Here is a 14,370-nt window from a genome sequence, read left to right on the forward strand (position 1 = left end):
ATGGGTTGTAAAGGAGCATGTGGGGTTTAGAGAAATATTTTGCCAGGTTGGAGTTGTGATGCATAGATTTCCTCTTATTCTGTGGCACAATGAAAAATGCTCAGTGCAAGATATGTAGGCAATTCTCCCACTGACTTATGTAGCATGCATATCTACCAATATATCCATATGCCCATTTATCCACAACTGTCCCAGGTTTTACAAAGCCATTCCCAGGTTACGGTCCCAGACAGTGTCCTGTGAACTGTTGGTTGCTACCTGATAGGGTTTGGGTTTTTTTAAATAGTACTGTTGGCCTCCTGTCACTAAGGGAATATGTGGGGAAGTCTGTGAAGCCTGCAGAAAACAGTGAAAAAGCTATGAAATAAACAACTGAGTAAAAAGTGTTAAGATCCTTATTAATGAATTAAGCAGCTCTGAAATACCATTGATTTCCTGAGGCCAACTAAGAGAAAAGGAGGAACCATATGATCATTCTCCTTTGCTCTCTCTGCTTTTATAACACCTTGCTACATTTACAGGTCATCACACAACTAGCCTATTTTTGAGGACTGTAAAAATAATAAGAAACAACTTAAAAAGGTAACAAACCTATTATGTTCTTTAAAAATGTGTGACTACCATAAATAAATGCCATAGCTTGACTCTCAGCCATTCCCCTCCTGATCAGGGAAAGCAAGGTTTTGATATGCTTTCATGGGATTTGTGCTCTGAAGATCATTTTTCTTGTACTTCGTGGCTTCTCCTGTTGAACTGACATTAAGCATCACTGTCTGTGTCCTATATCAACCACTCCAGGAGCAGAAGCATCTTTTGGATCAACATTTTCCAGGTTTACTTTAAAGAACGTCCATTTCCCTTCGATGCCAGTGTTCAGGCTTACTCATCTAATGGCCTGCACACATTCCAGGTGCCCTGAAAATGCATTCTGAACACAAACAGGAGGGAGTGCATCTGAAATATCTTTCTCCAGCCATTGCTAAAGGAACTTTTACCTCTTGCTTTTCTTAAAGAAACCATCATACAAAGGTATGTACATACCATACGCCAGTGTCACGTCTTCCATCATGCAGGAAGCTGGGAGTGATAAGAAGGCAGGAGACCATCCCCGCCCCCCGGCTGGTATTTGTATAACATGCAAATCTTCAACTTTACTGCTCTGAACTATGTTTTAAAAGAGGAGCTCTGCTGAACGTAACGGAAGAAGCAGAACGTGCAGTACAAGGGACAGATGACTGGCTATAACTGATTTATCCTTCCCTTTCTTGCTGACTATCAGACTATGCGTATGAGAGCATTGGGTTAGTGACTTCTTGTTTCAAAGTACTATAAATGTGTCCAGAGTCAGCAGTTTTTGGAACATGAAACTTGAATGTTAATCTTAAGCCATGAATCAAGTAAGTGAACTAAGATATATGGGAAGACTTAGGTCAGTGATATCTTTATCACATAAATATCTAGCTATAGCCTTTTCAAAGCTGGTCTTAAGGTTATCAGTGTGTTCTTCACAGAATGCTGCTGAGGAGAATTATTTGTCTGCTAACTTTTCACCAATATAATCCTTGGCATCTTATAAAATAATACGGGTAGTTTAGATTTATATAGCATCCTTCACACCAGGGGACCACAGAGTTCTTCACAAACCGTATCATAGTGGCCCTTAAAAACTTCCCAGTTTTACTTTATATAAATGGATATGGTAACATCAGCATCTGCAGTCGTCACTTGTACTTACCTATTGTTACTACAGAAAATACACGCTGAAATATTAATTCATCCATCACTGAAATGCAGCCACCTCTGGGGTGTAATGTGGCAGCTCCAGTTCCCATAGTCCCATTTGCTGCCTCACTCTGTCTGACCACTATGCTTCTTTCTATCCTTCCTCTTCCCCCATTTCTTAAAATCACTTCCTTCTTCATCCTCCCTCTCCCGCCCCCTAATAATTTTACATGTCTTAATATGTATACAATATCTCAGCAAGGGATGGGCCCTAACCACAAAATGTGGATTGATTCATCCCTCTCTCTCCTTTTCACTTGTCCTCATCCTCTTTAGCTTTTGACATCAATAGTCAACTGTTCATCCACGTATAACGGACTTCTTAATTGACTCAAGAGATTAAGTTCTCTCATCTTCTCCCCTAAACTAGCCCAGGTTTCTGCTTTGGGAACTCTTGGCATTCCCAAACTCTTTGTATGCCATTTTTCCTTTAATATGTTAAATAAAGGACTCTGTACAGTTTATGTTTTGTTTATATTTTACAATGTGAATTTGTGATTTGCATAATAAAGTTTATACAAATTCCAAAGCTCAGCACCAAGAGGGGCTGCTCTGATCTCAAAGGCAGAGACTCCAGGTGGAGCTCAGTGTCCTCCCATAAAGACAGACCAGATAAAGGCTCAGGGATACAGCCACCGAGACCCACGTGGCTTTGAATTCTTCTGCTATGTGTCTGTGTGGTTTCCATGTAACTCAAGCACATGATGCTTGTTTGTTAGCGAACAGCAGTGTCTGTTGAGGCCGTGTATGCATTATCTAGCTCCTCATGCTGCTGTATGAGGGCATTAAGACCATGACCCTCTGTTCTATTTTACCACTCCTGCAGTGAAATGGAACCTGGCAAACTTCTGACCCACTAGTTTAGCTTTGGCTAAATTTCTTCAAACTCTTCATAAAATCTTCATACCTTTTCTGATTCTGTGACAGACAACCACCATGAATGATACCAATCTATCTGGGCTGAGTATTTATATAAGACCCTGTGCACAGGTCCTCCAGACACTCCTCCTGTACAAGACTTCTCAATTTGGTGGATTTGAAATCTGTGGGCTTCAAGCTGTGTCTGTCCTGTGATGGACAATTCCATTGATGGATGAACACAGCAGGTGCCTCTTCTATTTAGGAAGCCCTACATACCAAGTAAATTGTTCAGTGTGCCTTTCATTCTCCATTATAAAATGTAAATTGTGAGACACGCAGTTAAAGCTTCATCTGGAGCAATCTGTGAAGGTCTCTTGAGATCCTGAGAAAACAGGCATCTGGATCTGGGTAATGGACAAGTCAGCTTCCTTCAGCTCACTGTCTAGCAGGCAAGTGACTCCAAAGACCAGAGCAGAGAAGATGTCCATGAGGAAAGACCTGGCATTTGCACAGCACTGGTTCCTCAGGGACTATTGGCAGCAAAGCCATTGCCAACACCTACAGTACCAAAGCTCAGCACCAAGCGGGGCCACTCTGATCTCAAAGGCAGAGACTCCAGGTGGAGCTCAGTGTCTTCCCATAAAGACAGACCAAATAAAGCCTCAGGGATACAGCCACCAAGACCCACGTGGCTTTGAGTTCTGGTAATAAGGAGCAACCTGTGGCACAGAGGAAGCCTTCTCTGGTGACACATCCCTCGGTGTCGATATCTACAGACAATGACAACACTCTGGGGACCATCATCAGTACGGAGACACCTACCCGTACCGGTGCAAACCTTAGTACTGAAAGCATCATATACTTCAGCATCATCCACACATGTCACTGGGACATACATTCTCAACACCTTCAAACAGAGAACCTGCTCCTCTGAGATCTGTTACTGAAAGATCTGTTCAGCAGAAATGGCATTGCTCTGGTCAATACCAAACACCCTAAAGGCATGCCTCTGTGGCCCTATTGAGCTTATTCGGAGTCCGTCCTTACAGGCCTTTAGAATCTACTCTCCACCACATTTGAGGAAAAGGAATAGGTCGGTCTTCACATCTGCTCTTGTGCCCAGACAGTAGAAGCAGAGCAAAAACACCACCAAAGGACCTGTCATCTTTGTCATCTCACAAGGTGATCTCCTTGTCACCCATACCAGCCTGGATGTCTTCAAGTCTAAGAGCTGCTTATGAGAATAGCTGAAACTCTGGAGCTAAAGACTTCGGTCACATCAGAGGAATTCCATAAGTTGGACATTCTCACAATTGTCAGTCCAGAATGGCGAACCGCAGCAGCTGGGAGCTGTGGGCGCCGTGCCTGCGGATAGTCAATGTAAACAAACTGTCTCGAGCTGCAGGTTGCCTACCACTGGGCTAGAGCCTGGTGGCAGACACCAGCCATTATAACTACAACTGCAAAACAGGTAGAGAAAAGATACCAGGTCTCTCAATCTGGATTTGAGTACTTCCATGCCCACCACAACCCAGACTACTTAGATGTTTGAGCAGTGCAGTAAAAGTCTAAATCAAACAAGTGTACCTCTAAGGGGGTGGGGGAGTGAGGACAGTGACCCAAAAAGGCTCAATGTGTCTGGGAGAAAAATCTTACTATTACTGCTCTTTACAACTCAGAGTGGAAAGTTGCCAGGCCTTACTGGTCAACCTATTGGCCATACTCAACACCAGGAAAGAAGCAGCTAGGTTTCTTGGATGTTTCCAGAGCCTTGCTCTATTGCCTAGACAAGACTAAACCCTTTAGACCATTTCTTCGTCTCTTTGTGATTATACTCGGCTCATCAAAAGGCCAAACCTTCTCATCAGAGAGACTTTTTAAGCAGATCACACAGTGTTGCTCCACCTGCTCTCAGGTAGCTGGTGAGCCTTTCCCTCTAAACGTCAGTGTACAAGCCATGTGCTCCACACACTACACCAGGACACAAGCAGCATCTCCAGCCTGATTCAGGAATGTGACAGTACCTGAGACTTGCAGAGCAACCTACTGACTTTTGTCAAACATTGCACCCTTGCCATGGCAGCCAGGTCTTATGCCAAGTTCAGGAAAGCAGTGCTTTACTCATTATTTGACTGATTGACTGGCCTGCCTCATTCACCTGTCCAGAGGGGATACTGCTTGCCAGTCACCAGATCCACACTGACACATGCTCAAAGAAAGAGAATGGTTACTCACCCTGCAGAAATTCTGGTTCTTTGAGATGTTATAGTCAGTGGATCCCATGACCTGCCCTCCATCCCTGCTTTTCAGACTCCTCAGCTAACCTGGGCTTTGAATTGCAAGGGAACTGAAGGAGGGTTGCAGCCACTCACACTCTGCCCTTGTACAGGAGCATAAGGAGACAGAGGCACACGCTCCGCTATTCAGAAAAACTATAGTCTTGTGTGCATTAGGTACATATGCACCTACAGTAGGAACCACATTGATTACAACAGGGATAGTGTTCCTAGCCTCTGTTTGCCAGAAGATGGGAATGGGCGATAGGGGATGGTTGATGATTACCTGTTCTGTTCATTCCCTCTGGGACATCTGTCATTGGCTACTGTTGGAAGACAGGATACTGGGCTGGATGGACCTTTGGTCTGACCCAGTATGGCCGGTCTTATGTTCTTGTAAGCTGTACAACATCTTGACACACCACAGTTACTGTAGGGTAAGTAACTGTTCTATATTCATGCTCTCTGTGAGTGACCTGCAGCAACTGCACAAATCGTTTACTTTGCATTCTTGCAAATATCCAAAGTGCGCAAGTTTTTTCCAAGCACATCTGCACTATGTATCTCAGATAGGTGGCAAGGGAAAATGCAGGGGCAGAATCAGCCCCATTTGAGACACCCATGGCTCGAAACGTTATTGGAAAGGAAGAAAAACTGATATCCCTCCTAAAGCACCTCTAAAGGCCAGATGTGATATTTTCCTTGTCCCTAGAATTACTGCTTAATCTCAACACTTTCAGGCTCATAACTCAGTTCACTCAACGAGCTTAACCATGAGACATCTGGGGGAAGAGTCATATTAGTTCACAGGCTGAGGCCTGATCATCCAGATCATTTCATTTTCACCAGGTATCAGCCTTTTGGCAGTTCATTTTTTGAGCTATTTAAATCTCTTTCTCCCGAAATGGTTTCACCTTATAACAAAAGCAGCATTGCAGTGCAGCTAATTCGTGCATTTGTCCATCATCATCCTAAGTGCCTGATCCAAGGAACAAAAGTGCTGGGTTTTTTAGTCCCAGTATTTATAGATGCATCTGTTAAATGTATAAATGATATAATACAATGTATTTAGCCTGAGATTTATGGTTTATTGCTATTTGCTTACCAAGTTTTCTTATTGACTTATGTGTGAAATCCACAATTTCAGTATAACTTCTACCCACTAACATTAATAAGTGATTTATATGTACACAGCAAAGTGAAGAATTAGATTATTTGGTGGTAAGGGAAGAAAAGGAAAGTCTGGCATTTATGTGATAATTTGCAATTGAAAGCTTTATTCATATAACAGCCACACTTCATAAAGATTAGGTACATGCTGGTGCTTTCAAAGATACAATTCAGTTGCCTTCTTTGTTACTTTTAATCAGCACAGTTAATCTAACCAGCAAAGAGAAGGAAATAATCCCAAATTAAGAATCTCACCCTCTTAATTAAAAAACAAAAAGCTATCATTCTCTCAATATGCCTTTAAAAGATGCCAATTCTTAGTTCTTATGTACATATATATTCATTCCAGAATGAATGTTTTTTACTTGGGACAAATCTTAACCAGTATTATGTTAATATATGTAGTGTAATAACAGCAAAATCACTGCAAAAAATAAAGTGTTGATGGAAGAATCCTGCAGAGAGACATGTCTGGTAATATTTTTCTCCTTTGCTTCTGTCTTTAGCTCAAAATGCTGGAATCTCAACTTTGTACAGGAATTCTTACGGTGCACCTGCTGAAGATATCAAACACAACCAGGTATGTGAGTACAGTAAAACACTAGTTTCTATACAAAAAGTGAAAATGTATTCACTGTTTTGCCTGTTAAAACAATCAAAACCATTAAAATAATAGTGAAGTGCGGACAGGGAGAGCTACATTCTTTGCTTTTGCAAGTGGTAGCAATTCCATTGACTTCAAAAGTGCTGTGCTCTTCTGCACCAGCAGGGAATTTGGACCCAAGTTTCCAAAATGTGGAGCAGTTTATAATGGCATACAGTACAGAGACCACACTACATGTGTATATGTGGCATAGACCAGCGTTTCTCAAAGCCGGTCCGCCGCTTGTGTAGGGAAAGCCCCTGGCGGGCCGGGCCGGTTTGTTTACCTGCCGCGTCCGCAGGTTCGGCCGATCATGGCTCCCACTGGCCGTGCTTCACCGCTGCAGGCCAATGGGGCCTGCGGGAAGGGCGGCCAGCACGTCCCTGGGCCCGCGCCACTTCCCGCAGCCCCCACGGGCCTGGAGCAGCAAACCGTGGCCAGTGGGAGCCAGGGGCTTTCCCTGAACAAGCGGTGGACCGGCTTTGAGAATCACTGGCACAGACTACAAAAACACAGGATTCTGCCTAAGTAATTCCACTAGCTCATCCAGTAGTGGGAACCTCATGTTTTTTTGATATCTTATGTTCCATGAATTTGGTGGTGTGCATCCAGTTCCAAGCGGTCAGGTATCTGCACCACAAAAAACAGCACTGTCATTGACACTACAGTAACTCCTTACTTAACGTCGTCCTGGTTAATGTTGTTTCATTGTTGCGTTGCTGATCAATTAGGGAACATGCTCGTTTAAAGTCGCGCAATGCTCCCTTATAACGTTGTTTGGCAGCCACCTCCTTTGTCCACTGCTTGCAGAAAGAGCAGCCCGTTGGAGCCAGCTGGTGGGGGCTTGGAACCAGGGTGGGCCGGCAGCCCCCCATCAGCTCCCCGTTCCCCTAAGTTCCCTGTGAGGCAGCTGCCCAGCAGGTTATCTGTTGCCGGGCAGTTCAGCTGTCCCTCCCCCCACTGCCATGTGCTGCTCCTGCCCTCTGCCTTGGAGCTGCTCCTGGGAGCCTCCTGCTTGCTGTGCGGGGGAGGGAGGGGGGAAAGGGGTGCTGATGTCAGGGTGTCCCCCTCCCCCCCTTCTGACCCATGACAGGGTTCAGGGAGCTTGCTGGCAGCAGCTGCTGTCTCAACTTGCTAATCTACTTAAAAGGGCAGTGTACTTAGAGTGGGGTCAGCATACTTAAAGGGGCAATGTGCGTCTCTCTCTCACACACACACAGTGTGTGTGTATCTGTCTCTCTCTGCCATGCTGTGTCTCCTCCCTCCATTCGGGCTGCCTTGTAGAGTGTGAGGCTACATTAACAACAACATGTTAACCCTTGAGGGCTCAGCCGAGTGCTAGTTCATCATTTAGCAGCAAGGCATTCCCTGGGAAATATCCCACCCTCTTCCACCCTCTGACTTTACCAAGTTTCACAATCATCATTGCTGTGTACAGTGTTAAATTGTTTGTTTAAAACTTATACTGTGTGTGGGGGGTTTTATATATATATATTTTTTTTTTCCTGGAACCTAACTCATCCCTATTTACATTAATTCTTATGGGGAAATTGGATTCACTTAACATCATTTTGCTTAAAATAGCATTTTTCAGGAACATAACTACAATGTTAAGCAAGGAGTTACTGTACCTGGCTCTCTTTGTTTAAAAGTTTCAGCAGAGATGCCAAGTACTGAATGGGCCTAGAGACTGATCTACCCTTTCATCCTTAACGTCAGCTGTTTGTGTTATACCTGTGTTAATAGAGGCCACTAGCTTCCATGTTTGTCAGTTGGACATTTTCCATAAACATCAGTTCCCACAATGTTTTTTTGAAAGAGGGAATTTGTGCATGTGTGTGTACACATACATGACAAAGTCTGGCGTTCCATCCAGAAGATAATGGCACATACACAAGCATAGACCCACACCCTAAGTAGAAATCCTTTAGAACAGTCTGTCCATTCACACCACAGTGTGCATTTAACAGCTCATGAAAAAGTAGAGCAGTCTGTGTATTTAACTGGTACCATAATTGGCAAGTTAATACCCCTTATTAAAATAAAATGAACTTCCAGAATATGGATGTATATGGAGTTGGAGGGATGATACAAAAGAGCATTTCCTGAGCCCCCATCAATAGAGTGCTTTCAGATTATTGTGGAATTGTTTGTTTGTCAATTGTATTATATACAATGCTATGTTGCACTTAAATAGCACCTTTCATTCAGAGATCTCAAAGTGCTCAAGCACTAGATAATTTTTGCAATAGCCCTATGAAGTATGTAAGTGTTATATCCATTTTTCAGAATGGGAAATGAGACAGCAAGTTTAAGGCAAAAAATTTTGAACTTGGTGCAAACTTGTCAGGTACATAAATCCATATTTAGTCTTTTCTGCAGAAAATTTTGGCTGAGAACCTAACATTGTGATTCAGAAGTGCCCCCACAATTCCTAGTGGGAATTGTAGTTTGAAAACCAAAAGCTTTTCGTTTCCAGGTGTTCGGTATCTTGATGAAAAGTCTAAATGTAAATTTTCTGGGGAAAGCAGCACTTTTTGCAGAAAAAAAATGTTTAATTCAAAACCCAATTTTCTGTCAAAATGTGATTTTGATGAACATTTTGTGACCAGCCCTAATATTTAGACATCTAAATAGGCCTACTCTCAGAGGTGCAGAGAACACACAACTGTTAGTCATTTGTTAGCTGTGTGATCAGCCATATCAGTGAGCCAGGCATCAGTGTTTGGTGGGAATCAACTTTTCCATGTTTGCAGGATTCATTTTTTAGCACCCAAAGCTGCACATTGAAACCACGCCGCCTTGTTATCAGGTAATCTCCAGGCATCAGGAATATATCCAAGAATGAAACATCAGGGGGAGGGCTCCTATTAGCATCCACTATCAAATTGGTCCTTTGACTCACCTCAGATTAGAAATTCTTGATACGGGGCATTTCCAAAATATGTGAGCTCATGTAGCACCCAAGGAGTTTCGTTTCCAACAGCAGTCAGCATTTATGATGCCCATTACAATTAGCCTATGTGAGGCCAGTATATTCCCCCCCCCCCAAAAATGTGTCTTTTGGTGAATAAGACATAGTCTCAGGTCTGTGGTTGCTTTTTTAGCATTAGATACAATTGTATTCCATTGGGTTGGGATAGCTGTGTATCCAAATCTCTATTCCAAGGCATCCAGGTTTGAACATATGGGCTGAAACAATGTGTCCAACCCCCTGGAATCTAGGTGTACTGAAACCATGGCTGTTGTAATAATACTGAGCCCAATCCTGTGAGGTGCTGAACACCTCCTGTAATGTGCTGAGCATGCTCTTCTCACATTAACTTCAGTGGTAGTTGGTGGGTGACACTGGCACTCTGTGCAGTGGTCCAAATGCGGCTGTTCTGCTTCCCCTGCTTTTAAATACCGAGCCGACATCCAGGGACCTGGTGTTGGCCATGATGCTGACACAATAGCCGTGCAGATCTCCCCATGCAGCAGCATGTGATGTCATGTCATACTAGGTGGCATGTAGTGGGCTCGGCTAGAGTGAAGGGAGAAAGCAGGATTTACATGTGGAGTTCTGTGATGGCTCTGTGAGCTAGAGCCGCCCTGGGAGGCTCTAGATGAGGAAGAGTCTCCAGAGGCATTATGCCTGTGCAGTGGAAGAGCAAGCAAGGGAGCATGGTTAGGGGAGGCCGTTACTACACTTCTTCTGCAGATGTAACCTGTACTTCTGTCAGGACTGCGGTGCAGCCATGGCCTCGTGAGGCCCTGGCCACATGCCACGCCAATGCTGGGACTGAGAACACTGCAGTCAGCACTGGCCAGTTTCCCTGCCAGCTGTCCCAGAGCACTAGTCACCAAATTACAGTTGCCTTCTGTCCAGCTGCACAGGGGAAAGCATGACTGTATCTTTTCCCTCCTCCCCAGTGTACCCACACATCATAAATTAGCCTCTGTTGTACATACAGCATGTTAAAAACATACCAGAATGTCTCCTGTGGGATGAGAGTACATTCAATAAGATTTAAAGGTTCTTGGTTTTTTAAATGGTGTTTAAAATTTCCAAAAATATTCACAACCTAGGATCAGGTGCAGCACTGTGGGGGATCTAGATTAATAGGGGATTTTTTGCTTCTCTCTCTCTCTCTCTCTCTCTTTCTCTCTCTCTCTCTCTCGTCTACTGGAGCCAATCAAGGGACTCCTTAGAGGAAAGAAAGGTGCTGGCAGGTCTGGGAACAGCACTAACACAAGCTTAAGCTACACATGCTCCTCATAAGAAAGTGAGCTGTGATCTCTAGCGTTTGGAAAAGGACAGATGTTTAAAGGGATGCAGTGGTGGAAAGTTGGTTGTAATTACATAGAGGCTGCAAAGCAAAAAGAATGGAGTTCAGATTCATAGACTGTAAGGCCAGAAGGGACTATTGTGATCATCTGGTCTGAGCTAACTAACACTGGAAATATAACTTCCCTGAATGAATTCCTGCTTCGACTCCAGTGGCTGTGCTTGAACTAGAGCATATTTTTTTAGAAAAACATCTGATCATGAAGATACTTGGCAGCAGTTTATAAAATTCATCTTCTACTTTAAATTTCCCCTATCGAAACTTTGAGGCTTGGCTGTGCAAAAACAAATAATTGAAATAGTTTGACTTAGTCTATGTGATTGATTGGGAAGAGCGTTCTTTGATAGCCTTGGATTTTGTGTATCTATGATGGGAAATCTGTCCCGTCATAGATGCATAAGATACAAGGTTATCAAAGAACTATAACAGCAATGCAAGACTGACATAATATTTAAATGTTAGGGAGTAAAGAGATTAGGGAATAGCTCAATTTAAAGGTAGGAAAGGGATATATTTTCAGGCATTAAGCCCAAAACTTTCACATATGCGTGCCTCAAATTAGGGTCCTCAATCCATATTTAGGAATTTAAGTAAAGCAATTTGTAAGAGTGCAGAGCACCCATAAATCCCACTAAACTCAGGGCTTGGCTACACTTGCAGCTGTAGAGTGCTTTGGGTTAAACCAGCCTTCGGAGAGCACACTAGGGAAAGCGCTCCAGTCTGTCCACACTGAGAGCTGAAAGCACACTGGCATGGCCACATTTGCAGCACTTGCAGCTGCATTGGGAGCGGTGCATTATGGGCAGCTATCCCAGCATTCAAGTGGCTGCAACATGCTTTTCAAATGGAGGGGGGGTGGAGTGTGTTGTGTGTATGTGAGGGGAGAGAGAGTGGGTTTTTGGGGTGCTGAGAGTGTGTCAGCATGCTGTCTTATAAGTTCAGACCCCCCTCCTTCCCCCGCCTCTCTCTCGCTCACTCAAAGCAAACATTAGCTGTTTGTTTTTTTCTCAGACCAGATAAGCAGCTGGCACTCTGAAACTAAGCTTTGAAAGGGCCACTTCCATATTCCTCCCGAGTTCACAACAAAGACAAGAGAGGCCATTTCAGTTAATGGGATTATGGGACGTTTCCAGAGGTCAATCAGAGCGCTGTAACATAACTCCTCGTTTACACTGGAGCTACAGCGTCTCACCCAATACACAACAGCCGTTAATCCTCTTGTGGAGGTGGACTACCAGGAGCACTCCAGCCAGGGAGTTAGAGCGCTCTACGTGCCTTGCCAGTGTGGACGGGGAGTAAGGTAGAGCGCTCTGGAAGGCTTTATTGTGGTATAATGTGCAAGTGTAGCCAAGCCCCCAGTGGGAACTGCTGAGTGTCAGCATCTGTGAAAATCCAACCACTTTTATTTAGGTGCCTTGATACTAACCTTTAGTCACCCAGGTTTAGAAATTTTGGTCTGAATCATCTTATTTCTGTCTTAAAAAAATGCATGGGCCAAAGGTTTCCCCAAAGAAAACTTTGTTTAATTTGGTGTCTTTATTAGACATTTGAGTCCTGTGATGATGTCCAAGTATATGGACATCTGAGTAAGATACGGGAAGGGACTGAACACATCAGGGTTTATAGTAGAGGTGGCTGCAAGCTACATTGTTTGGCTCCAATCTTCCAGGATTATGGCTCAAACCCACCACTAGTTCGCACAGCCTAATCCTAAATTTTATCGCCTTTGCTGTTTAACTACCTCTTTTTAAGCAAAGCAGCATCTGTTAGCAGCAGTAATAAATATGAGTATAAAGCATTACTGGCAGCATTCTTACTCCAGCCTGACAAGTTGCAATGAGCTGGAGCTGTTGGATGTGCACCCCTTGTGCTCGTTTGTTTTCCAGTGTTACTCACACCTAACAAGCTGTGGGTGTTATTATCTTTCTAGGTTTCAACACAGCCAGTTCCACAGGAGCCCAGTAGAAAAGATTATGAACCATACCAGCCGTTTCAGAATTCGACAAGAAACTATGATGAGTCCTTCTTTGAGGATCAAGTGCATCATCGCCCACCTGCAAGCGAATACAACATGCATCTGGGACTAAAATCCACTGGCAACTACGTCGACTTCTATTCAGCTGCTCGTCCCTATAGTGAACTTAACTATGAAACAAGCCACTATCCAGCTTCTCCAGATTCCTGGGTTTGAGGCTTGGGCAAGACACAAATGCTCCAGGAACTGTGCATGTGCATGCATACCACAAGACATTTTTTTCCCTGCAAATTTAGTTTGTTAAAGCCTGTTCCATAGGAAGGCCCTGATAACCAGTGTGGGAAATTTAAGATATTTTAGAAGGCTAAAAGAAATGAAAGTTAAACATGGAAGTCATTAGAAAGATAAAGATATATATATATATATATTACAGTGTGGGACAACTTTACTGTTGGCCTATAGAGTCTAAAACAATGGTGCTGTACACTGAATGTGGCCGAAGGAAGGAGGGTGAATATGACAGTGGATGTGGGTCAAGAGTTAAGCACAAGACACTAAGCAGTTTACATACTTTATGGGGAACAGCTTCTCACACTTTGTTTGATATCCTTATTCATTGTGAATCTAGGCTTCAAGTTGCATTTGGGGTTTCCTCTGTACAGCAAGATGTTTCTTGCCTTTTGTTAATGCATTGTTGTAAAGTATTTGATGTACATTACAGACAAAAAAAACCAAGTGCATTGTGTATATTACACCAATGCCACAGTGTTTCTTCATCTATGGTTCTAAATATTGCTTCAATTTCAAAATTTTGAAAGATGTATGAATTTCCAGTTTTTTTGTTTTCTTTTCCCCAGTGCGTTTTAACAACAACAACAAAAAGGAATATTTAGCAGTATTGTTCGTTCTGATATGTGAATTTGTTTGTGGCAACTAAAAAAAAAAGGCATTCAGCAGTTTCTGACAATTAACATTCATCATTCCACTCTCCTTGTCAACAAAGTGCTTTTTCACTGCCTAAAATTTTAGATGTAGATATTTGAAATAGATTTTTCATTTATACCAGTTTTCTTTATGATGATACAGTGTTAAAAGAAAATAAATTACAATTGATCTGTCATCCATATTTGCTAAGAATGTCTATTTCCAAGCACCTATCATAAAAATACACATTCTTGCTTGTGTGTGTGTCCATGTATGCATAATATTCTGTGTGTGTGTGTGTGTGTGTGTGTGTGTGTGTGTGTGTGTGTGTGTGTGTGTGTGTGTGTGTGTGTGTGTGTGTGTGTGGTATAAGAGTTATTTTCATCTGCTGTTCTCCTTGTTCAAGCTTAA

At 43.1% G+C, this 14,370-nt stretch overlaps 1 protein-coding gene across 10 annotated transcripts in view; it reads left to right on the forward strand.

Annotated features, from left to right (window-relative positions):
- The window catches only part of CTNND2 (catenin delta 2), a 1,172,806-nt gene extending 1,158,697 nt beyond the window's left edge, over positions 1–14,109 (forward strand). For 8 of the 10 annotated variants that reach the window (XM_074945025.1, XM_074945028.1, XM_074945031.1 and 5 more), the window contains 2 exons: positions 6,596–6,669; positions 12,991–14,107. In XM_074945025.1, the coding sequence (XP_074801126.1) occupies positions 6,596–6,669; positions 12,991–13,251 (335 nt within the window). In that variant the 3' untranslated portion in view covers positions 13,252–14,107. Of the gene's footprint in view, positions 1–6,595; positions 6,670–12,990 lie in introns of all 10 variants that reach the window. The other 2 variants (XM_074945030.1, XM_074945027.1) reach the window with 2 other exon arrangements.
- Positions 14,110–14,370: the final 261 nt, after the last annotated feature.

This window comes from Natator depressus, chromosome 2 (genome assembly GCF_965152275.1).
Source record: "Natator depressus isolate rNatDep1 chromosome 2, rNatDep2.hap1, whole genome shotgun sequence".
Classification (NCBI taxonomy): Eukaryota; Metazoa; Chordata; order Testudines; family Cheloniidae; genus Natator; species Natator depressus.